Here is a 25217-nt window from a genome sequence, read left to right as displayed (position 1 = left end):
TGCTGGAATCTGAAACCAAATGAGAAAATGCTGGAAAATTCTCAGCAGATCTGGCAGCATCTGTAGGAAGAGAAAAGAGCTAACGTTTCAAGTCCAGATGTCCTTTGACTCACCTACACACTCTCACTTCTCTCGCACACACACTTTGACAAAGAGTCATCGGACTCCAAACAATAGGGGCGCGATTCTCTGCAAATGCGGAGAGTCGTAAAGGCTGCGTGAAACACGGCCAGTTTCACGGCAGCCTCCGCGCCCCCTCCCGGGACCCGATTCTCCCCCCCCCCGGGCAGGGCTAGCAGCGCAGCCCCGTGAAGCACGGCATCGCGGGCTTAGTGACCGTCGCTAAGCCCGCGCGCCAAGCGTCACAGCGGCTGACGCGCATGATGACGTCAGCCGCGCATGCGTGGGTTGGACGGCTCCAACCCGCGCATGCGCGGATGACGTCATCACGCATATGCGTCAAACCCGCGCATGCGTGGGCCGTCATGCCCCTCAGCTGCCCCGCGGACTGATCCTGCGGGGCGGCGGAGGAACAAACAGTGCGCGGGTATCGCACCCGCTGCCCGCGTTCGGTGGCCCATGCCACCCTTGGCACGGCCGTGGTTCGGCCATGCCAATTGGTGCCATGGTTGTCCGGGACAGCACTTTGCGGCCGTTTTCACGAACGGTGAGAGCAGGTGTGTTTGCGTTCGTGAAAACGGCCGTAAAGGCCTGGGAACTCGGCCCATCAGCCTGGGGAGAATCGCTGTTCGCCGTAAAAAATGGCGAGCAGCGATTCGTGTTGTGGGGCGGCCGTGGGGGGGGGGGGGGGGGGGGGGGGGGGAGAGAATAGTGGGAGGGCGGGAAAAATGTCAGGATGGCCCTCCCGCTATTCTCCAACCCATCGTGGGCAGCGGAGAATCGCGCCCTAGATCTTTTCTCTCCCTACAGATGCTGCCAGACCTGCTGAGATTTTCCAGCTTTTTCTCTTTTACCTGCACTCTCATTCCTCTCTGTTACACACACTCACTTCTCACTCTGCTCTTTCGCACAAGCCCCCCCCCCCTCTCGCACACATACTCCCCTCTCTCTCACATGCACTCCGCTCTCTCTCACACGCACTCCCCTCTCTCACACCTCTCTTTGTTCCTCGAAGTCTGCCATTGCCTTGGCCTCCCCCTCCCGCCAAGGCCTCCCGCCCCAGCCTCTGAGGTGACGTTTCCTCCAGCCTGGTGGCTGTGGCCTACCTCGCTCTGCCTCGCACTCCACTCACCTGAGCCTGCGACTCTCAACACTGACTTTACCACTATTTCCAGCTCACCCAATCAGAGGCTGGTCTCTCAGTGCCTTGGCTGCTGATAGGCTGTCTAGTGCACCTATCAGCAGCCAGCGCAGTGTGTAATCCGCCCTTGATTGGACAAGGTGGAAGGATGGTCGGGCCTACTGCAGATCTCCTGGCGGAGTCCTATAGAACCTCAGGGTTCCCAGGAACCCAGTTTGTGGGAAGCTGCCATACCTCATGAAAGCTTGGCTATTGTGACAAGCTACTCCCAAAGCGGTCTCCCAACCACTGCTCCATTCAACCCAGCCCCAATCCGTGTTTTTCTTGGCAGCAGGAAGCGGCATGTTGTTCGCTGGTGGCGGGATTCTCTGCTCACACTGCTTGTCAATGGAAATTCCCATTGAAGCCAGCCCATGCCGCTGGGAAACCCGTGGGCGGGTGTGTTGCCACCGGGACCAGAGAATCCCATCGCCAGGGAAGGGCTGGAGAATTCCAGCCGTAATCTCCTGGGAGAGGTAAAGAAAAAGCCCTGGGGCAACAAGGGAAAGATAATACACCGGAAAATGTCCCTCTGACCCCCTGAGGTGATCGCAACTGGTTCAGAAGATCACAAGAACAACTATCTTCTATATGAAGCCAGTCCAGTTCCCTTCTGAAGGCTCAGAGAGAGTCAGCAGTCACCACGTCAGCAGGCCATGGTATCCAGAGACACAGTACTCTCTGGGAAATGATGACCCACCAACATCCAGCCCATTCCTAATTTACACAATGTAAACTCATGTCCCTGGACTTCCCCAGCCTATTAAACTGGAATCATCTATCAACAGTAATGTTATCCAGCCCTTTCATTATCTTACAGGCCTCTGCTTTTGCTACTCTAAAGGAATTAGGCCCTTAAATCTACTTGAGCAGCTGGTTATCCATGGCCAGTGAACTGATGTCAACCCGGGTAACAGTTGGGACGCCAGAACTGGCCTCAGTGCCAGTGCCTGTGGCCACATCAGGGGGACAATTCAGGCAGGATTCCAACTCCTGATTGCAATACTGTGGCATCCTCACATACAGATATGAAGAGATTTGGGCTGGGCTCTGATGCCACCTATGGCTGAATAGTCAAACAACACTCCTGATTTTACCTCAGCCTCTCCTGCGTGAATGAGAAGGGGCGGGCAAGTTACCATGGTGAACAGGAGGATTTTGAAAATTTATTCCGCAGGGCTGACTTCAAATTTAAACCAGTCGCTCGAAGACTCCAGCGAGGTTTTAGCAACATCGAGATATCCTCAGGTCGCAAAGGCCACAGTGACCTGGGGGAGGCAGCACAGGTTGCCGAAGAGGCCGAGTCAAATAATTTTTGTCAAATGTTTGTGAGGATTCTTTGCGGGCTAGAAGCTGGGGTGCTCCATCGGGCCTTACAAGGAACGCTCAGGCCTCCCCACCCCTGACATTCCCTCTCCCCATTCCCGCCCCCCCCCTCCCCCGGCATTGACAGCTCTTTGGTGAACCCCTCTTATTGACCCCCCCCCCCCCCCCATCCCGCAAACTCCCAGTGGAGAACCCCCATCTCTCCCAGAAATCAACCTTGTGCTTGCCACCATTCCTCTGGGTCCCTGCCCCCTGCTGAATTTCCCCCTCCTTTCTGTTGAATTGTCCATCATTCCTGCCAAAAAAAGAAACAGCCCAGATGAATTGAGCCAAGGCATCTTGCTGAGGCCTCCACGGCACCCACACCCACTCGGCCTGAAGCAACCCCTGGTTAAAATTGAGGATTCCCTGTCTAGGCCCAAACCTGGACCGGGTACCTGAAGGTGCCTGAGGAGGGAGTCAGACGGGGAAGGAAAGCAGTCCAAAGTGATTTGAACCAACAGAGGAGTGATGATTACTATCTCCATTAACATCTTTGAGGGATCTTTCGTAGAATTTGATCTTAAACCACTTAAAGCTGAAACCACCCGTTATTCACTGCACCTGAGACTGGGTTTTCCTGACATTAATCGAGCTGAATGTTGGCCCTTTGCCACTGGTTAAAATTCGAGGACAGACGAGAAATACCGACTGAATTTGATGTGATGAAGATTCCTGGTCACTATGAATCCTCCACACACATAAATGACAACAGTTCCAAACATTCTCATTAATAGCAATAGTCTGTCACTGATTCGTTCAGGCTTTCGGATCACAGAATGATGCAGTAACAGTGCAAGGCCATTTGGCCCATTGTGTTTGGACTATATCCTGAGTCAAACTCTCTAGACAATTGGCTGTTATTGGACTCAGGTCGAGGTTACCTTGATGCTGTGTTGCCAGAGCACCAGCTGGTTGAGATGTGAATCGTAGCAGGCCCGACTCCTGCAAATCACACTCTGCCAGGGGTCAACACCCGGGTCCGTTACTCCATCGTGTGGGACTGTGCTGTGGCCGCATTAACGGCTCCCTGCTTGCTTCAAAACAATGACTACAGCTCAATGGTCAATCATCAGCAGGGGCAGCACGGTGGCGCAGTGGGTTAGCCCTGCTGCCTCACGGCGCTGAGGTGCCAGGTTCGATCCCGGCTCTGGGTCACTGTCCATGTGGAGTTTGCACATTCTCCCCGTGTTTGCGTGGGTTTCGCCCCCACAACCCAAAGACGTGCAGGGTAGGTGGATTGAACACGCTAAATTGCCCCTTAATTGGAAAAGAATGAATTGGATACACTAAATTTAAAAAAGAAAAATCATCAGCAGGGAATGTGCATCTGAATGCTCTGAGGATGTGAAGGGCGCTATACTAATGCAAGTGTTTAACCAGTAAAGGCGCAGCAGAACCTCAGGGTGGTGGAGCTGAAAACGGAGGAATTATTTACGGTGCTGCTGTGACTGGGGTGGGGGAGATTGTGGCCGCATCACTCTGGACGAACGAACTGGGCTGCTCTCTTCCACACTGACTATAAAATAAAGTCACAGGGCCTATAGCACAGCAATAAAAATCCTCTCAGGCAGTTGAGGCCCTGAGAGTTGAACTTATTAAGCAGTGACCCTGAGCTTCATCGGTGTCTGTAAGTCAGCAGGTTTTCCAATGCAGCGGGAGGCCTAAAGTGTAGCTAATGTGCCATTAATACCCAGACACTCTACCGTAAGACAGAATCAGGACACAGCTATCCCAGCCCCCAATCTAGTTCTCAACAGGCTCCTGGCATTAAACTGTCCACAATTCCGCACCCATTAATACTAAACTGTCAGCTACACGACTGAACGAAGGACAAAGGAAGCAGGGCAGGACAGGGAGCTTATTAGTTTACATTGAGCCTGCTCCTTACTTAAACTGAGAGTGCTCAGCACTGGGTGAGGGAGAATAAGTGAATATTTCTTGGGCTGGGAGAGATATCCTGACTATGAGGTACACAAACCCCACAATTAAACAGCCAATTACAACAATAAACCTGCATTTATATGGTGCCTTTCGTGGAGAGGAATGTCCAAGGGGCTTCGCTGGAGCATTTCAAACAAAATTTGACACGTCAGCACTAAAGGGGACAATCAGGACAGGTGGTCAAAGAGGTTTTGAGCGGCACCTTAAAGGAGCAGTGGGGGGCAGCACGGTGGCGCAGTGGTTAGCACTGCAGTCTCACGGCGCGGAGGTCCCAGGTTCGATCCCGGCCCCGGGTCACTGTCCGTGTGGAGTTTGCAGATTCTCCCCGTGTTTGCGTGGGGTTCACCCACCACAACCCAAAGATGTGCAGGTTAGGTGGATTGAACACGCTAAATTGCCCCTTAATTGGAAAAAATAAATTGGGTACATTAAATTTATTTTTAAAAATGGAGCAGTGGCAGAGCGGTTTAGGGAAAGAATTCCAGGGCTTAGGGCCTAGGAATCCTGACAGCAAGACCACCAATGTGGGTGTGGTGAAAACTGGCAATGCACAAGAGGCCAGAGAGATGGAGGAAGGCAGGGAGGGAGGTAACAGCGATTGGGAGAGGGTGAAGCCATATGGAGGGACTTAAATGTGAATTTGAAATTGTGATATTGCCGAACTGGGATGAGCACAGGGGTGATGGGTGAACTGGAGTTGGTGTGAGTTAGGATACAGGAAAAAAAGAGTTTGGGATGACCTGAATTTTATGGAAGGTGCTAAGTGGGAGACTGTCCTGGAGAGCATTGGAATAGTCGAGTCTAGAGGTAACAAAGGACTGATGACACTTACTCCAGAGCACATAAAACCAAACTTCTGATACTGCTTTAGATGTCACCATCTGCAGTAGCAGGATTCAAACCTAGGACACCAGAGCATCACCCAAGGTCTCTGGTTTACTAGTCCAGTGACAATACCACTACGCCACCGTCTTGTTTTATAAGTGAGAAGCTTACGATTCTCATTCAGTGGACATTAAGTCAGTCACATTGGGTTGAATTTTCATAAAGTTGAAAGGACTCCAGAGTCATTTAAAAGTGGCGGGTAGGACTCAATTCTGCGATTCCAGCCTCCATTCCCGGTGCACACCCAACCCCCCCCCCCCCCTCCCCCCCCACACACACACACACAATTCTCATTGGCCTAGGATAAGGATGCAACTAGCGAGCCCACACCCTACTCTTCCAACCTGGCCTGCTCCATTGCAGGGGATAGGTATCTCCTAGAACACCCCTTTCCCACCCACAATTATCGTGGAGTCTCCAGCTTCTCCAAGTCTTGCAGTTCGTGTATTTCAGAAAAGTTATAAACCATAATGCTGTTTCAGGAACTTTTTGAAAAGTAACTTCAAAAGGACTTAACTATGCCCCACATGCCATGCCTACCCATGCCCCCACCCACCCCCATGGCCCCTTAATATCCTCCATGCAATCTCTTGACCTTTCCAGGCCCATTTTAACCAGTTTACACCCTGTACAGGACCAATTAAATAAAAAGTTACAATCCCATGTGCGAAACTGCTTAAAAAAAAACACCCACTCATAATTCTCAATTCCTGCAACCATATAAACAAACAGGCCATTGTCGACAACAGCAATTTTAAGTACTTAACACTTCTTAACCTCATGAAAATAAACATTGAGACATTGACAAAAGAGATCAGAGAATAAAGTATTATAACCTCATACAGATGTCAATCAAGCTAAATCAACACTTCTCTGCACTTGTGCAAACAAACAAACTCACTCATATAATCCTTTGACAAGCGTGTGCCCTCTCAGCCAAGCATACATAATGAGGTTTCTCATTATCATACTGCTATTTGTGGGATACTTGCTGTGTGCTAATTGGCTTCTGTATTTTCTACATTACATCAGTGACTGCATTTCAAAAGTACTTCATTTGCTGTAAAGTGTTATGAGGCGGCTGGTGGTCATGAACAACGCTATATAAGTGTGAGCCTTTAATTTTTTTATAAATTTAGAGTACCTAAATTTTTTTTCCAATGAAGGGGCAATTTAACATGGCCAATCCACCTAGCCTGCACATCTTGGGTTGTGGGGGTGAGACCTACACAGACACGGCGGGGAGGGGGGGGGGGGAATTGGGGGGGGGGGGGGAGTTTTCAGAGGGTCAGTGCAGACTCAATGGGTCGAATGGCCCCCTTCTGCACTGTCGGGATTCTGCGATTCTATGAATGGAAAACGGAAGGGGGCATCCATGAGTAACTTTGCCGGTGTTTTCCTCAATGTTGGAATTTTCCAATGTTTCATATTACGAATCGGAGGCAGATGAACAGGATGGGTGAGGAACAGACATTTCATTCCATCTCGGAGAATGTTTTCATGCAAGGCAGCGGGACAGAGCAGTTTTAAACCCCCTCCAGTGAAGTACTGAAGAAGGAGACATTACACCGAGACCTCATCTCTAAAAGATCCCATGGCACAGTTTCGAGGAAGAGCAGGGGTGACACCCCTGGTGTCCTGGACAATCCTTCCCCCTCAGTCAACGCGACAAAGAAACCGAAAATCTAGGGTCACTGCTGTTTGTGGGAGCTTGCTGTGCGGAAATTGGCTGCTGCGTTTCCTACATTACAACTTAGCTATGCTTCAAAAACATTTCACTGGCTGTAAAACGGTGTGAGAAGTCCGGTATTGTGAATGGCGCTATGTAAACGCATGTCTTTCTTTTTTTAAATAATATTCGCAGATAAAGGAAATGGAAAATAATCAAGTTAGGAAAAAGGAACGCATTAAGACTTAAAACATATTAAACAAGGAAAGAACAAATGAACAGACTCTGAAATGTAATTGTAAAGTGGAGGGTTGACAGTCTGGTGCATCTCTCCATTTACTTCGCCAGCAAGTAGTTTGGAAGGACCGACTGCCAGACTGCACAACCACATCGAAGTTAAAAACTCAATGCAACATTTGACTGACACCTGCTGTTTTACCTGCGCTCCCCAATGGATGCCCCGGTTATCAGCTCGACAGTACCAAATCCTACCTGGCGGGATTGACGATTAGGTTTAGCTCTTCAAAGAGATGCCGCCTGATAATGTGCTTGTTGCTGGGAATTCCCAGGGCCGTTGCCATGGCTTCCGAGTTAAAGGTCGGTTCAAGGACGAGCACCGCACCATGGATACCGCTGTTCAGAAGGTTGTCTGCATATTCCTGATTAGGACAGAAACAAGGCCCGCACTGATGAGTGAGCACTGTGAAAACTATCCTGAGCCACGGGCACCAATAGAGGACAGTTAAAGGCAAGGGGAGGCCAGATCACGCCCATTCTATATTCTAAACACTACTTTTCGGAAGGTTATTTTATCAAATGGTTACCTGGATGGAGAGTCATTGAGTTGCTTGCTGACATTCCTGCCAGGCAGTGTCTTGGAGCAGCACCATAGAGGACACGGCTGACTGGGAGTGTACCCAGAGCCACACATGTTGTTACCAGCCGGGTGAGCTTGTGGTAAATTGCCTGGTACTAAATGGCTCTGAGCTGAGACAAGTCCAAAGTTGCACATTCCCCATCCACAAACCCCACCCACTCCCTCCCCAAATAAAGGAAACAGTAGGACTAATGGTGACTTGACTCGATAGTGTAAACTGGGTGATAGCGAGTCGTCAGCCCAATTCCACCCGCCCCCATTTCTATTTCCATCGGCATCAACTGACTGCGAGAGCAGGAAAGCCTGAGGCCTACATGTCAGTTCCTGGCACCCTGATGACAGTAAATTCTCAGATGGGCTAACTGGCAGACTGGAGGAAAGGATTTAGGCTTCGATAGATAGCTTGCCTATTCCCAGCCACACATCCCCTCAGGCTGTGGAAGGGCAGCTCCAGTCATGGAGCCAGGAGACATTAGAATGAGGCATTTCTGACAGCTTTGTTCAGCATGTCTGGGCTCACACCACAGAGGGAGCACATTAGCAAGGCTCATTAAGGAGCACTGCACTGTCAGAAATGTCATCCTTCCAGCGAGACAACACTCATTATGAGGCTCAGCCTGCAGCTGATGTTGGAGATCCCCTCGCCACTCTTTGGAGGAGAGCAGGGATTCTCCTCGTGCCCCTGGCCAATGTTGCTCCCTCAACCAAGGCCATCCAAAATCTATTTGTGAAAAATTAAATGCTGAATTTTGAAACGAAGAAATGCGAGTCGGGCCAAGTCAGCGGCAGAGAAAAGCTGGGGTAGTGTCCTCGGCCTGTTAGAAGAAGAAGTTCTCAAGACGGATCGCCACCTGAGGCGTTAGCAACACCCATTTGTATTTATATAGCACCTCTATTATCCCAAGGCACTTCACAGGGGTGTCAGCAAACAGACTTTCACACCGAGTTACATAAGGAGATAGATGGCCAGAAGCTTGGTCAGAAGGGTTTTAAGAAGCATCGGACAGAAGGAAAGAAAGGGGGCCAGAGATACGGGTTATTAAAGATGCGGAGGGAAGTGGTGACTGGCCTATTGTGCTATTCCACTCAGAAAAGTAAATTGTCTTCAGGTTTTTCAGTTGAACAGCTTCAGTGGTACACCACAGACAAGGGTGAATTATTTATTTCCCTTGTCTTTTTGATGTTGACTCCATGCTTGCCGTATATTTTGGAAAGTATTGTCTATTTCCCTGCACATCCTGAGGGGATGTGTGGCTGGGAATAGGCGAGCTATCTTCGAAGGCTAAACCCTTTCCTCCAGTCTGCCAGACTGCCTCCCCTCAGGACTGGATGCCCCCCCCCCAAACCCCACCACCAGCCAGCAGCCCACCTGAGGATTTACTGTCATCAGGGTGCCAGGAACTGACATGTAGGCCTCAGGCTTTCCTGCTCTCGCAGTCAGTTGATGCCGATGGAAATGGAAATGGGGGCGGGTGAGATGAGGGAAGATCTTGGTGCAACTTCAGCAGCAACTGTGTTCGTTCATGTCTTTCATTTATTGCTTGCGGAACCTTTCTCTGCATCAATTAGCCGCTGATTTTAACCACTCCACCATTCTTGCAGTGCCTTCTATATCCTAAGGGCACATCAGGGTCTGGGGCGTTTTTATTTGGTTCACATTTAGGTTTGATGTTTTAAGTTTCCTTTGAGGTATGCTTTTGTTAGTATTGTCCTTTTAAGAGGGCGACCCTTTTATTTGCCCCTTCTTTTGTCAGCTTTGTTCACTTGTTTGGTCCAAAAACAGGATTGGCAGCTTTAGTTGCCTCGGCCCTTACCTCTGGAATCCCCTCCCTGTGACCCTTGGCCTCGCGACCTTGCTTCCCTCTGTTAACCCACTCCTCAAAACCTGCCTCTTTGATCAAGCTTTTGATCATCTGACCCAATATCTCTTTTTGTGGCTCACTGCTCACACTTTATTTTCTGACTCTCCTGCGAAGAACTTTGAGGCATTTTACTATCTTGAAGGCGCTATATCGACATAAGCTTTTGTTGCCGCCGTGACTTCCTGAAGTGACACATGGTTGTGAAGTATTTTGCAGGTGGGCAGCTTGAAACAAACAAAATATTTCTTTCTTTGCCCGAGGCTAAAAATAGTCAACATTTGCAAACATCGATTGAAGGTGAGTCCAGGCGTACTGGGCAGGGTCAGCAACTCTCCCGGGCTACCCTGGAGCCTCCAGGAATTATAGATTTTTTTTTCTTTCTTTTTCAAAATAAATTTAGAGTACCCAATTATTTTTATTTTTTTCCAATTGAGGGCAATTTAGCGTGGCCAATCCACCTAACCTGCACATCTTTGGGTCGTGGGGGTGGAACTCACACAGACATGAGGAGAATGTGCAAACTCCACACAGACAGTGACCCAGAGGCAGGATTCGAACCTGAGACCTCAGCGCCGCAGTCCCAGCGCTAACCACAGAGCCACATGCCACCCTCAGGAATTATAGACTTATCTTGTGGAAATGCCTGGGGCCAACCCCAGGGGCATTATGGGTATGCTTTTAAAAAAATGATTTTCTTTAAGAGTGTTCACTTTTTAGTCATGTGCAACATTAGAGACAGGGAAACAATGGTTTGACCATCAGTCAGGAACTGTTCAATTGGTTAATATTTGCTTCACAAGGGCCACGGGTGGTGCAGTGGTCAGCACTGGGACTACGGCGCTGAGGTCCCAGGTTCGATCCCGGCTCTGGGTCACTGTCCGTGTGGAGTTTGCACATTCTCCCCGTGTCTGCGTGGGTTTCACCCCCACAACCCAAAGATGTGCCGGTTAGCTGGATTGGCCACGCTAAATTGCCCCTTAATTGGAAAAAGAAATAATTGGGTACTCTAAATTTATTTTTAAAAAATATTTGCTTCCCAGTTGGTGAGGGCGGTACCGTGGTGATGGACTGTTGGGAACCAATGGGAGGAGCGTGGGGGGTGGGGGGGTGGGGGTGGGGTGCTTTTGAGTCAGTAGGTCATGTGATAAAACCTCCAGGGATATGTCCACACGGAGTTAGGATGCGGGAGACAGAAAAACAATATTTGTGGCCTCCATGCTATCTGCTGCACATGTTTCTGACGATGCCTCACATGTCCATGTCCTGTGCTAATGCTCATACTCAGGAGCCGGTATTATCTCAGTGGCACTGCCCAGGGCTGGCGGTGGGAGTTCTGGCCTGGATAGGCAGAGTCTAAAATGGTGTTGGGGCCTAAGTGATGTCATCTGACTCCCCCCCGACTTGCACTGTGTGGTTGTGGCCTGTTTGTGGTGGTTTCTGACCTGCAGAACTCCAAGTCTGCCTGAAAATTGGAGGGGGCGCCAAAGCAGCCCTGGGATGAGCTGCTGTTCCATTTTAACGCCACCCGTGCTCACCCTTGAGAGCCAACGGACCGATAATGAGGTAAGAACCGCCCTACGACTATTCCTTGACATTCCCCCCTCCTTATCCTCGGGAAGGTGTCAACACAAAATAGCAGAAATAAACTGTTGGTGCAGACAGATTAAATGAACATCAGCCATATCCAAACCGGTATCCTGTATGGTGGAGCGGACTGGGATCACCTACCTTCAGATCAATCTCCCTCACCCACTTAATGACTCTCTGGTTTGTCCAAACCAACGGATCAACATTGTGATTTTCGCACCAGGTTCTTCTTTCGTGTAAAATCTGTAAACAAGAGGCACTAGATAAATACCAAAGATTTCTTTATTTGACAGAGGATGAAACGAGGCAAAATGTGCAAAGAAATCGCGAGAAGCTGGGGCCTAGCCCACTGGGCAGGGTCGCCAACTCTCCATGGTTATCCTGCAGCCTCCAGGAATTCATGGTTAACCTTCTGGAAATGGCTGAGGTCAACCCAGGAGAAAAACCACAGGGGCATTATGAGTGCGCTTTTAAAAATAATTATCCTCAAACAGTTTCACTTTTTAGACAGAGAAACAACTGTGTGACCAACAGTCAGGAACCGTCTGGTGGGTAACCAATGGGACGAGTGCAGACGTGGGGCACCTTCAGGCACTGAGTAACCATTACAGGCCCATTTCCCCACCCATCAACACATTGAGGTGTGGGTCTTGTTTTGTTATGCTCTTGACGTAGCATAAACTGCTTCCTTGATGTGCACTCTGACAAAGGAAGGTTCAGACTTGGAGATAGCTTTAACACATTTATTAAACTGTTAATGATTCTCCTACTTGGATTCGACTCTCCTGTTAATCCTGCTATAGCTACTCAGACTATCTAACCAGTCTGTTACAATCCACACGGTGGGTGTGATGTGTTTCAATCAACCCTGTGTACTCACTAAATGTCTCCACTGGAAAGAGGAAGATCATGTGTGCTGTGTCCTTATATATGGGTTGGTGTAATGCCCTCCTGTGGTAGTGTCACCTCTGTGTGTGTCGTGAATGCCTATTGGTCGTGTCCTATCTTACTGACCTATTGGTTGACTGTGTGTTATGATGTCTCTGGTGCTCCCTCTAGTGTCTAGCTAGGTGTAGTGTGTTCACATTAACCCCTTGTGTATTTACAGTGTCCTAGTGTATCTACATTAACCCCTTGTGTATTTACAGTGATGCATATCACCCCAGGTCTATTGGGAGAATCTATTTCCTCTGCTGGGTTAATCCAGAACGGCGGGGGATACCAGGAGGTATGGAACCGGACGGACAAATACAGTAATGAAGCCAATCATGATCTAATTTAAATGGTGGAACCAGGTCAAGTGGCCTGTTCCAGCTCCTATGTTCCAATCGTTGTCATTGGAGACAGAGAGCACGAAACGCAGGCCCAACGTTCTCAGGCAGGGTTAACGTTTCAGGTAGAGACTATGGTGATAAAAATCAGAATGTCAACTTGACTTTTCACTTCCATATTTCCTGCATGTCCTGTCCTGGTCTCGTCTTGCTGTGGGTTGGATACAGGAGCATGTTTGAATTTGGCATTGGGTAAAATGTGGGCAGTTCAGCAGCTAGCTTGGATAAATAAAAGCCAGTGAGGAAATGTAGCCTGCGCTCGAACCGTATTACCTCTTCCACACCCAGTCTTCAGTTTAAATATCAAAAAAGAACACAGAAACAGCAGCAGGCCATCCATGACAAGGGCAGTACATTGAGAAATGATTTGCCTTGTGAAACAAGGGTGGCATGGTGGCACAGTGCTTCGAACTGCTGCCTCACAGCGCCAGAGACCCTGAGTTCGATTCCAGCCTTGGATGACTGTCTGTGCGGAGTCTGCACACTCCCCGTGTCTGTGTGAGTTTCCTCCGGGTGCTCCGTTTTCCTCCCATAGTCCAAGAAATGCAGGTTAGATGGATTGGCCACGATAAATTTCCCCTGAGTGTTCAAAAGGTTAGGTGGGGGAGTGGGCCTAGGTAGGGTGCTCTTTCGGAGCGTTGGTGCAGACTAGATGGGCCGAATGGTCTCCTCTTGCACTGTGGGGATTCTATGATTCTACAATTTAACAATTTTGTCTCATCAAATCTTGGGAAACTATTATAATATTCAGAGCACAGGTGCAAATTCCTATAGCCTGGGCTCGTTTAGTCTAAGGTAGAATTGCATAGCTTTTATCTTTTCCAGGATATGCCTAAATATTCCCTTGATCAAAGCAAGCACTCTCTGTTTTATATCGTTTTCATTAAATGTTGTTCACAGATGCTAATTAATTTGCTCTCCTCTTGTCTTTCACTGCTCAGAATAGTTTCTTTATCTCTGTCCTCCGCTCCCCCCCCCCCCCCCTCCCCCCCCCCCCCCCCCTCATTTCTCCTCCGAGCAGTAGAACCACTCTCCTCATCTCCCCATCATCTGTCTCTTGTGTATCGGGAGAGGAATCTGCCTCTCTTAAATTAAACAAGAACATGTCAGAAAGACACAAAGGCTTCAACACGTTCAGATAGGGAAGGGACTGCATTTTCCAGTACTTGGTCCGTAGCCTCGTACACTATTGGCATTTCAGGTGCTCATCTATAATGCTTCCTAAATGTTGTGAGGGTTTCCGCCTCGGCCACCCTTTTCAGGCAGTGAGTTCCAGATTCCCACCACCCTCTGGGTGAAAATGTTTTTCCTCACATTCCCTCGAAATCTCCGACCCCTTACCTTAAATCTATATCTTTCTTGCTCTGGGCGCTACCATCATTACAAGAACAAATACCAGCTCCCTGCTGAGCTGAGTTGTCCTCAGATTTCCTGCATCTCAGACAAATAGGGGCTGGTTTAGCACAGTGGGCTAAATAGCTGGCTTGTTAAGCAGAACAATGCCAGCAGCGCGGGTTCAATTCCCGTACCGGCCTCCCCGAACAGGCGCCGGAATGTGGCGACTAGGGGCTCTTCACAGTAACTTCATTGAAGCCTACTTGTGACAATAAGCTATTATTATTAAATAAAACTCAGATCAAGCAAAGGCTAAAACGCTGCAGCTGCTTCCTCAAGTTAAATTCTAATAATTAAAACACCACAAATCCCCAGGCCGGCCTACCTATTATAATCAGAGTGACTCTCCTGCTGGAGCAACATAAGAACATAAGAACTAGGAGCAGGAGTAGGCCATCTGGCCCTTCGGGCCTGCTCCGCATTCAATGAGATCATGGCTGATCTTTTGTGGACTCAGCTCCACTTTCCCACCCGAATATGGCTCCCTCGTGCCACTTGTCCGAAAGTGTACACTGTTTGCCAAGCAATGACCCACTGACAGGATTTGCACAGATGGCACGCACCGGTGATCAGGGATTTATCGAAAAGCTGGCCTTGACTGACATTGTGGGAGGTCAGGGAGCAGCTGAAAGGTTCCTCACAGCCGCGAGGTGTGTAAATATAAATCAGTGCTCCTTGTGGATTCAATCGAAGCACTTTGGTTTCCGAGAGAGCAGAGTGTCTGATGCTGGTCTCCCACGTGGGCAGGAGGCAGGGCCTGAGCAGCACTTCCTGCCAAGGCAGCAGTAATGGCGCCACATTGGGTCAAGTTGGGTGAGTTCCCGGAGCCCCTATGACAGGCCTCAGTAAAGACTCAATGCCTTCCTGGGCGAGGTTTGATGGAAAAGAGAGTGAACAAAACGGTGGTTCTTTAAAAGAGAACTCCAATACTTCTGTGGATTTTCCGCTTCACATATTTGTCCGATTCCCTTTTGAAAGTTACTAATGAATCTGCTGCCACCGCCCTTTCAGGCAACACATCCAGATCATAACAATCCGCTGTGTGAAAAAAAGGTCTCATTGTACCTCTGGCTCTTGTATTTGAAAGGAGTCAGCAGATGTTTTCATTCTCACACAAAACACACACACACTTCACCTCTCTGTCGAAGTCCCATTGTCGGAACAGCTCAATGGCCAGCAGGAGACTGATCTGGTGAAATTTCTTTGACACATTCAAGTACTTCTCCAGATCCCGCTTTGTCAGTGAGTTCAGCACTCGGCCGTCGACAAGGTGGTTGTGGAAAGCCTGGGAATACTGCAGGAGGCCCACATCATTCAGCCATGCTTTGGCAACCCAATGGTGGTCCAGCTCTGAGGCCTTCGACAACCTGCAGAGATAATAACCGGTTCAGACAGAAATGCTGTCAGCTCTGCTGCAATCACCGCCCGGTATAGAGTTAGTTTGACATTTGTTCAGTCATGTAAAAAGGTTAGGATGTCTTCAGGGCACAAAAAGTCCAGTGAGGCATAACCGCCCTTCCGTTTGGTTGCCTCCAATAGAGAATAGAGGTCAAAGGTCAGCAGAGTCTGAGTCCCCCCCACAATGCATTGCACGTGCAGTGCAGTGAGCTGCCATAATGTTCGATTTTGCACAGCAAATGTAACCATCTGTGGGGAGGGAAAGAGGCTGGTAGATCTCAGTGACATTTTTGTCAAGGCAATGAGCCATGGGCAGCACGGTGGCACAGCGGTGGGCAGTGCTGTCTCACAGCGCCAGGGACACGGGTTCAATTCTGACCTTGGGTGGCTGTGTGGAATTTGTACATTCTCCCCGTGTCTGCCTGGGTTTCCTCTCACAATCCAAAGATGTGTAGGTTAGGAAAATTGGCCATGATCAGTTATCGGGGTTACTGGGGTAGGGCGGGGGTGTGGCCGTAGGTTGAGTACTCTTTTGGAGGATCGGTGCAGACTTGTTGGGTAGAATGGCCTCTTTCTGCACTGTGGAGGAGAGGTCAGGTGACATCTTAAGCCTTCTAGTGTCTGATGTAAACCTGATTTTCATAGTTTACGTTTTTGACCTTTAGCAGTTGGTCTTAGTTTAAGGTTATTCATGAAGGCCCTGCCTTCTCAACCTTGTCCCTCGCCTGAGGTGTGGTGACCCTCAGGTTAAACCACCATCAGTCAGCTCCCCCCCTCAAAGGGGAAAGCAGCTTATGGCCACCTGGGACTATGGCAACGTTATCTATACAGCTTCCCATAAATTCAATTAGGAAATTCAAGAAGGAAATAGGGAGAGTGCAGGGCCAACATGTCCCAATCAAAACAAAGGGCGGGACCAACAAATCCAGTGATCCCTGAATATCGAGGAATAGACAGTATTGGATAAAAAGAAAAAGGGAGGCTCATGGCAGATATCGAGGGCTCAAAACAGCAGAAGCCCTCGAGGCATTCAGAATGTACAAGAGGAAACTTAGAAAGGAAATTAGGAGAGCGAAAAGGCGACATGAAAGGATACTGGCAAGTAAAATAAAGAAGCTGATTAATAAGTACATTAAGGGTCAAAGGATAACCAGGGAAAGAATAGGGACCATTAAGGACCACAGTGGTAACTTGTGTGTGGGAGCTGGAGGGTGGAGCGATGGGCCAAAGGGCCTTCTCTGTGTTGTAGGATTCTATGACTCAAATAAATCTGAAATTAAAAGCTCGTCTCAGTAATGGTGGCCGTGATAACGATCATTGATTGTAGTAAAAAGCCATTTGACTCAAAGGGAGGCACTGGCGTCGTGGTATTGTTACTAGACTCGGTATACCAGAGACCCAAGTTAATGCTCTGGGGACCTGGGTTTAAATTATGTGATGGTGAAATTGGAATTCAATAAAACTTAACGATGACCATTCACTAATGTCCTTAATGGAAGGTCTGCCCTACATGATTCCAGACCAGTAGCAGTACCACTGCTGTGGGATATTTCACTTTGGCCTGTGTTTTACAGTCAACAGCAACATGCCTGCATGTATTGCTGATCTTGAAGTAATCTGCCCACAAACAATTTAGCAATCTCTATGGTGTGGGTTTCCTCTTTCCTGACATCAGTTTGACTCTGGTGCCAAGTCAAGGAAATCTCCAGGAGTCCAGCAGCAGTGATGTCATTAGGAAGGGCAAGCTAGGGTGGCACAGTGGTAAGTGGTTAGCACTGCTGCCTATGGCGCTGAGGGCCCAGGTTCGACCCCGGCTCACTGTCCGTGTGGAGTTTGCACATTCTCCCCGTGTCTGCGTGGATTTCGCCCCCACAACCCAAAGATGTGCAGGTTAGGTGGATTGGCCACGCTAAATTGCCCCTTAATTGGAAAAAATAATTCGGAACTCTAAACTTTTTTTAAAAAGGAAGGGAAAGCAGCCAATCACATTGACGTATCCACACAGCTAGTAAACCAGGAAGTAAAACACACTTTTGACAGAGGGTGAACAAAATGATTGGCTCGTACAGATGGGATTGAAGCAGAAGTTGAGATATCATAAACAAATGTTTAAAATTATTTTTTAAATATGTGAAATTTATAATTAGAGAGAAATTTGACATTCTACAAACATAAATTTAGCTGATTAGGACCAGAGAGGTTTTGTCAGCACTATTTATGAACTGAGTGCACTATTAAAAATTGGATTACACTATTTTGAACAAGGTGTACATTTTTCTAGCATTTTTGCAGTGAGACTAATAGTGTAAAAGGACAAGTTTACATCAGATCAGTGATTTCTACTTGATTGCACTCCGGGAAGGGCATCAAAAATATACCATATACGGAAACATAGAGTCACTGATGGTACCTTTTAGATTTCTACGTTTAATTCGCCAGAGGTTGTTGTCAGTGACAGAGACTTAATCACGTTGAACACTGCTAGTTACACTGTCATTGCCACAAATTCTGAGCCTTTAATTCAAGATGAGAAGGAATTAAATTTTTGCACGTCCACATCCAACCAATTTTTACTGATCTTACCAGTGCCTTGTGGCATCTGATGTCAGGAGGCTATCAGCTACCTGTGAAACGCTGAGGTTTACATTGTGTAACCTGGAGCATTCTGCTCACCCTTTCCCATTCTCAGCTTCCCGGTAGTCCTCAATTGCAAGCCGCAGTTTGCGTCGGTGCATTGAACTGTTTACTCCCAGGCCCAGCTCCAAATCATCATCATTCAGGCTTAACAAGACCTGTGAGAGAAAGGAGCAACAATTAGAACTGATAAGTGCAAGAGGTTTTGCATTGGAACAAACACTGATGTCTACACTGGAACAGTCTGATGTCTGCATTGGAACACACACTGATGTCTGCACTGGAACACACACTGAGGTCTGCACTGGAACACACACTGAGGTCTGCACTGGAACACACACTGATATCTGCACTGGAACACACACTGAGGTCTGCACTGGAACGAATATTGATTTCTGCACTGGAACACAGACTGATGTCTGCACTGGAACACACAATGATATCTGCACTGGAACCCCCACTGAGGTCTGCACTGGAACGAATATTGATGTCTGCACTGGAACACACACTGATATCTGCACTGGAACACACACTGAGGTCTGCACTGGAACACACACTGATGTCTGCACTGGAACACACACTGAGGTCTGCATTTGAATGCACACCAAGGTTTGCACTGGAACACACACTGATGTCTGCACTAGAACACACAGATGTCTGCACTGGAACACAGACTGATGTCTGCATTGGAACACGCACTGATATCTGCACTGGAACACATGCTGATATCTGCACTGGAACACACACTGAGGTTTGCACTGGAACACACACTGAGGTCTGCACTTGAATGCACACCACGGTCTGCACTGGAACGCACACTGATGTCTGCACTGGATCATACACTGATATCTGCACTGGAACACACACTGAGGTCTGCACTGGAACACACACTGAGGTCTGCACTGGAACACACACTGAGGTCTGCACTTGAATGCACACCAAGATCTGCACTGGAACACAGACTGATGTCTGCACTGGAACACACACTGAGGTCTGCACTGGAACGAATATTGATGTCTGCACTGGAACACACACTGATATCTGCACTGGAACACACACTGATGTCTGCACTGGAACACACTGATATCTGCACTGGAACCCACACTGATGCCTGCACTGGAACCCACACTGATGTCTGCACTGGAACGCACATTGATGTCTGCACTGGATCATACACTGATGTCTGCACTGGAACACACACTGATGTCTGCACTGGAACACACACTGATGTCTGCACTGGAACACACTGATATCTGCACTGGAACCCACACTGATGTCTGCACTGGAATGCACATTGATGTCTGCACTAGAACGCACACTGAGGTCTGCACTGGAACACACACTGATGCCTGCACTGGAATGCACATTGATGTCTGCACTGGAATGCACATTGATGTCTGCACTGGAACGCACAATGAGGTCTGCACAGGAACGCACACTGATATCTGCACTGGAACACACACTGAGGTCTGCACTGGAACGAATATTGATGTCTGCACTGGAACATAGACTGATGTCTGCACTGGAACACACAATGATATCTGCACTGGAACCCCCACTGAGGTCTGCACTGGAACGAATATTGATGTCTGCACTGGAACACACACTGATATCTGCACTGGAACACACACTGAGGTCTGCACTGGAACACACACTGATGTCTGCACTGGAACACACACTGAGGTCTGCATTTGAATGCACACCAAGGTTTGCACTGGAACACACACTGATGTCTGCACTAGAACACACAGATGTCTGCACTGGAACACAGACTGATGTCTGCATTGGAACACGCACTGATATCTGCACTGGAACACATGCTGATATCTGCACTGGAACACACACTGAGGTTTGCACTGGAACACACACTGAGGTCTGCACTTGAATGCACACCACGGTCTGCACTGGAACGCACACTGATGTCTGCACTGGATCATACACTGATATCTGCACTGGAACACACACTGAGGTCTGCACTGGAACACACACTGAGGTCTGCACTGGAACACACACTGAGGTCTGCACTTGAATGCACACCAAGATCTGCACTGGAACACAGACTGATGTCTGCACTGGAACACACACTGAGGTCTGCACTGGAACGAATATTGATGTCTGCACTGGAACACACACTGATATCTGCACTGGAACACACACTGATGTCTGCACTGGAACACACTGATATTTGCACTGGAACCCACACTGATGCCTGCACTGGAACCCACACTGATGTCTGCACTGGAACGCACATTGATGTCTGCACTGGATCATACACTGATGTCTGCACTGGAACACACACTGATGTCTGCACTGGAACACACACTGATGTCTGCACTGGAACACACTGATATCTGCACTGGAACCCACACTGATGTCTGCACTGGAATGCACATTGATGTCTGCACTAGAACGCACACTGAGGTCTGCACTGGAACACACACTGATGCCTGCACTGGAATGCACATTGATGTCTGCACTGGAATGCACATTGATGTCTGCACTGGAACGCACACTGAGGTCTGCACAGGAACACACACTGAGGTCTGCACAGGAACACACACTGATGCCTGAACTGGAACACACACTGATGCCTGAACTGGAACACACACGGATGTCTACACTGAAACACACATTGATGTCTGCAGTGGAACATACTGATATCTGCATTGGAAACCACACAGATGTCTGCACTGGAACACGAACTGATATCTGCACTGGAACACACACTGAGGTCTGCACTGGAACACACACTGAGGTCTGCACTGGAACACACACTGAGGTCTGCACTGGAACACACACTGAGGTCTGCACTTGAATGCACACCAAGATCTGCACTGGAACACAGACTGATGTCTGCACTGGAACACACACTGAGGTCTGCACTGGAACGAATATTGATGTCTGCACTGGAACACACACTGATATCTGCACTGGAACACACACTGATGTCTGCACTGGAACACACTGATATCTGCACTGGAACCCACACTGATGCCTGCACTGGAACCCACACTGATGTCTGCACTGGAACGCACATTGATGTCTGCACTGGATCATACACTGATGTCTGCACTGGAACACACACTGATGTCTGCACTGGAACACACACTGATGTCTGCACTGGACCACACTGATATCTGCACTGGAACCCACACTGATGTCTGCACTGGAATGCACATTGATGTCTGCACTAGAACGCACACTGAGGTCTGCACTGGAACACACACTGATGCCTGCACTGGAATGCACATTGATGTCTGCACTGGAATGCACATTGATGTCTGCACTGGAACGCACACTGAGGTCTGCACAGGAACGCACACTGATATCTGCACTGGAACACACACTGAGGTCTGCACTGGAACGAATATTGATGTCTGCACTGGAACACAGACTGATGTCTGCACTGGAACACACAATGATATCTGCACTGGAACCCCCACTGAGGTCTGCACTGGAACGAATATTGATGTCTGCACTGGAACACACACTGATATCTGCACTGGAACACACACTGAGGTCTGCACTGGAACACACACTGATGTCTGCACTGGAACACACACTGAGGTCTGCATTTGAATGCACACCAAGGTTTGCACTGGAACACACACTGATGTCTGCACTAGAACACACAGATGTCTGCACTGGAACACAGACTGATGTCTGCATTGGAACACGCACTGATATCTGCACTGGAACACATGCTGATATCTGCACTGGAACACACACTGAGGTTTGCACTGGAACACACACTGAGGTCTGCACTTGAATGCACACCACGGTCTGCACTGGAACGCACACTGATGTCTGCACTGGATCATACACTGATATCTGCACTGGAACACACACTGAGGTCTGCACTGGAACACACACTGAGGTCTGCACTGGAACACACACTGAGGTCTGCACTTGAATGCACACCAAGATCTGCACTGGAACACAGACTGATGTCTGCACTGGAACACATACTGAGGTCTGCACTGGAACGAATATTGATGTCTGCACTGGAACACACACTGATATCTGCACTGGAACACACACTGATGTCTGCACTGGAACACACTGATATCTACACTGGAACCCACACTGATGCCTGCACTGGAACCCACACTGATGTCTGCACTGGAACGCACATTGATGTCTGCACTGGATCATACACTGATGTCTGCACTGGAACACACACTGATGTCTGCACTGGAACACACACTGCTGTCTGCACTGGAACACACTGATATCTGCACTGGAACCCACACTGATGTCTGCACTGGAATGCACATTGATGTCTGCAGTAGAACGCACACTGAGGTCTGCACTGGAACACACACTGATGCCTGCACTGGAATGCACATTGATGTCTGCACTGGAATGCACATTGATGTCTGCACTGGAACGCACACTGAGGTCTGCACAGGAACACACACTGAGGTCTGCACAGGAACACACACTGATGCCTGAACTGGAACACACACTGATGCCTGAACTGGAACACACACGGATGTCTACACTGAAACACACATTGATGTCTGCAGTGGAACATACTGATATCTGCATTGGAAACCACACAGATGTCTGCACTGGAACACGAACTGATATCTGCACTGGAACACACACTGAGGTCTGCACTGGAACACACACTGAGGTCTGCACTGGAACACACACTGAGGTCTGCACTGGAACACACACTGAGGTCTGCACTGGAACACACACTGAGGTCTGCACTGGAACACACACTGAGGTCTGCACTGGAACACACACTGAGGTCTGCACTGGAACACACACTGAGGTCTGCACTGGAACACACACTGAGGTCTGCACAGGAACACAAACTGATGTCTGTACTGGAACACAAACTCTGATGTCTGGAACGCACACTGCAGTGGACATAGACTGGAGTCTGTACTAGGACAGCCACTGAAGGGTGCACTGGGGCTGGTTTAGCACAGGGCTAAATAGCTGTCGTTGAAAGCAGTCCAAGGCAGGCCAGCTGCGTTGGTTCAATTCCCGTACTGGCCTCCCCAAACAGGCGCTAGAATGTGGCGACTAGGAGCGTTTCATTTGAAGGTAACGGTAACTTCATTTGAAGCCGACTTGTGACAATAAGTGATTTTCATTTCATTTTCATTTTTCATTTTTTCACTGCACCGGGCACTAGAGTCTGCACCGAAGCCTGGACCCACCAGTACGGACTCAGGTCTACGCTATCAGTGGGTGTCAAAGCTTCAGGATCAGGTGGCCAGAAGGTGCCAAGGCTTCACTTCCAGGAAACCAGTGGGATTCGGAGCATTGGATCAAGGAGAATATCTCACTTTAAAATAGGAAAGGGTATTAGCTGATTAATTAATGCAAATAGACCAGTTGGAAACTAAAAGGCACCACATCAGCCTAAGCCTTGAGAATTCTCGATGATCCATTAATTTATATTACGCAGTGGGCTCAGCAGGGGTCCGTCTATCGTGGTGGGAATGAAGACCTTACACTATTGAACTGTGGGTGGGGGAATCATTTATTAAAATCTGCATTTAATGTGAATCTGCGATTAAACACCGGGGATGGTGTTTGTGTGAGATAATGTCGTGTTATTGATCATATACCAATTGAAAGATTGGCCTGGTCAATCATGAGTTCCTGCACGCTGTGCAGGCGGACATTCGCTATAAGTTAGTTTGAAGTCCCTTTAATCATTGAAGTGTTTTGGGCCATTTCCCTCCAGGCGCAGAGTGCAGTCACCAGCAGGTGAAGTGCTGCCCGCTCTCCACCGGGTGTCTCCCTTGCTACAGATCCTGTACCCTGCTGTCGGTGACGGGATTACACGTGGATTGGAGACTCAACAACACTTGAACTGTTTAGAAACTGCCTGAACCATTCAAAACAGAATTGACTTTGCAATCAGTATAATGGGGTTGTCCAGTCCCACCAAAGTCAATGGTCATTTACACCGCTTGCTCCCACTGCTCCAGGGGAACCCACAGCAGGGGGGGGGTGAGGTGGAGTGACCGTCGACGGGATCGGAAGCTCCCGTCAGCAGCAAAGGCTGGAAAATTCCAATCACAGATTGAACCCTGGGCCACAGTTCCACCAGATTTCCAGCAACTCACTCAAGTGGACGTGGACACCACGGGGTCGTGACGACACAGAAGGAGGCAATTTGGCCCATCGAATCCATACTGGCTTTCTGTAGAGCAGTCCAGTCGGCCCCATCCCATAGCCCTGCGTGGTTATTTTGCTCAAGTACCCACCCAATTTCCTTTTTCCTTAAAACCTTCAGTCTGTTCCCCCCAAGTCCCTGCACCATCAGCTCATTGGATGCAGCCTCTCTTTAACACTGGGAGAATCTGCTGTTTCTTTTCCCAGTCATGCCCTGTGTTCTATAGGCCCAGTCTGAACAGGCAAAGGGGCTTTTGGTTTAAATGCACGATGGCAGCCCAGTTTGGAACTGGGTTAAACATCCTCTCGGTTGGGGCTTGAACACACAACCTTCCAACCGGGAGACGAGAGACAGTGCTGACAGAAGGTCGCTTATTCGCACTGGCCAACCCAGAACGCAGGCCGGGATTCCCCGCTGCGAGTCCGCCCCACCGTTGCTGGCGAGGACGGAGAATTTGCCGTGCCGTTCACAGGCAGCGGGATTCTCTACTCCCCCTCCCCCCCCCCCCCCCCCCCCCCCCCCAGTTGTCAATGGGATTTTCCAATGAAGTTCTCCCACGCAGCCTGGAGAGAGGAGAACAAAATATGACCCTCAAAGCCCACCTTCCTTTCAGCCGTTGACTCTGGTAATTCAAGGTGAATCGCACAAATATCAACCTTGGAAATCGAAGAGGGTGAAATATATGAGCACTGCTTCACACAAAGCCTCTTAATTGTACTCATGCTTCATATCCTGACGGTCTATCTCGTTAGTTGGGATGTGTGGAGTTGCCTGAAGGTCAGAGGCTGTGAGGATCCATTCTGCTCATGATACCTGCAGTAATTG

At 48.8% G+C, this 25217-nt stretch overlaps 1 protein-coding gene across 8 annotated transcripts in view; it reads right to left on the bottom strand.

Annotated features, from left to right (window-relative positions):
* Nucleotides 1-25217, bottom strand: part of LOC119979626 (kazrin-like) — a 312322-nt gene that overhangs the window by 40448 nt on the left and 246657 nt on the right. For 7 of the 8 annotated variants that reach the window (XM_038822126.1, XM_038822125.1, XM_038822128.1 and 4 more), the window contains 4 exons: nucleotides 18287-18405; nucleotides 15351-15582; nucleotides 11631-11732; nucleotides 7656-7822 (listed from right to left, as the gene is read on the bottom strand). In XM_038822126.1, coding sequence (XP_038678054.1) covers nucleotides 7656-7822; nucleotides 11631-11732; nucleotides 15351-15582; nucleotides 18287-18405 — 620 coding nt within the window. Of the gene's footprint in view, nucleotides 1-7651; nucleotides 7823-11630; nucleotides 11733-15350; nucleotides 15583-18286; nucleotides 18406-25217 lie in introns of those variants that run through there. The other variant, XM_038822132.1, reaches the window with a different exon arrangement.

Source organism: Scyliorhinus canicula, chromosome 16, assembly GCF_902713615.1.
Source record: "Scyliorhinus canicula chromosome 16, sScyCan1.1, whole genome shotgun sequence".
Lineage (NCBI taxonomy): Eukaryota > Metazoa > Chordata > Chondrichthyes > Carcharhiniformes > Scyliorhinidae > Scyliorhinus > Scyliorhinus canicula.
This window is presented reverse-complemented; position numbering and strand designations above follow the sequence as displayed.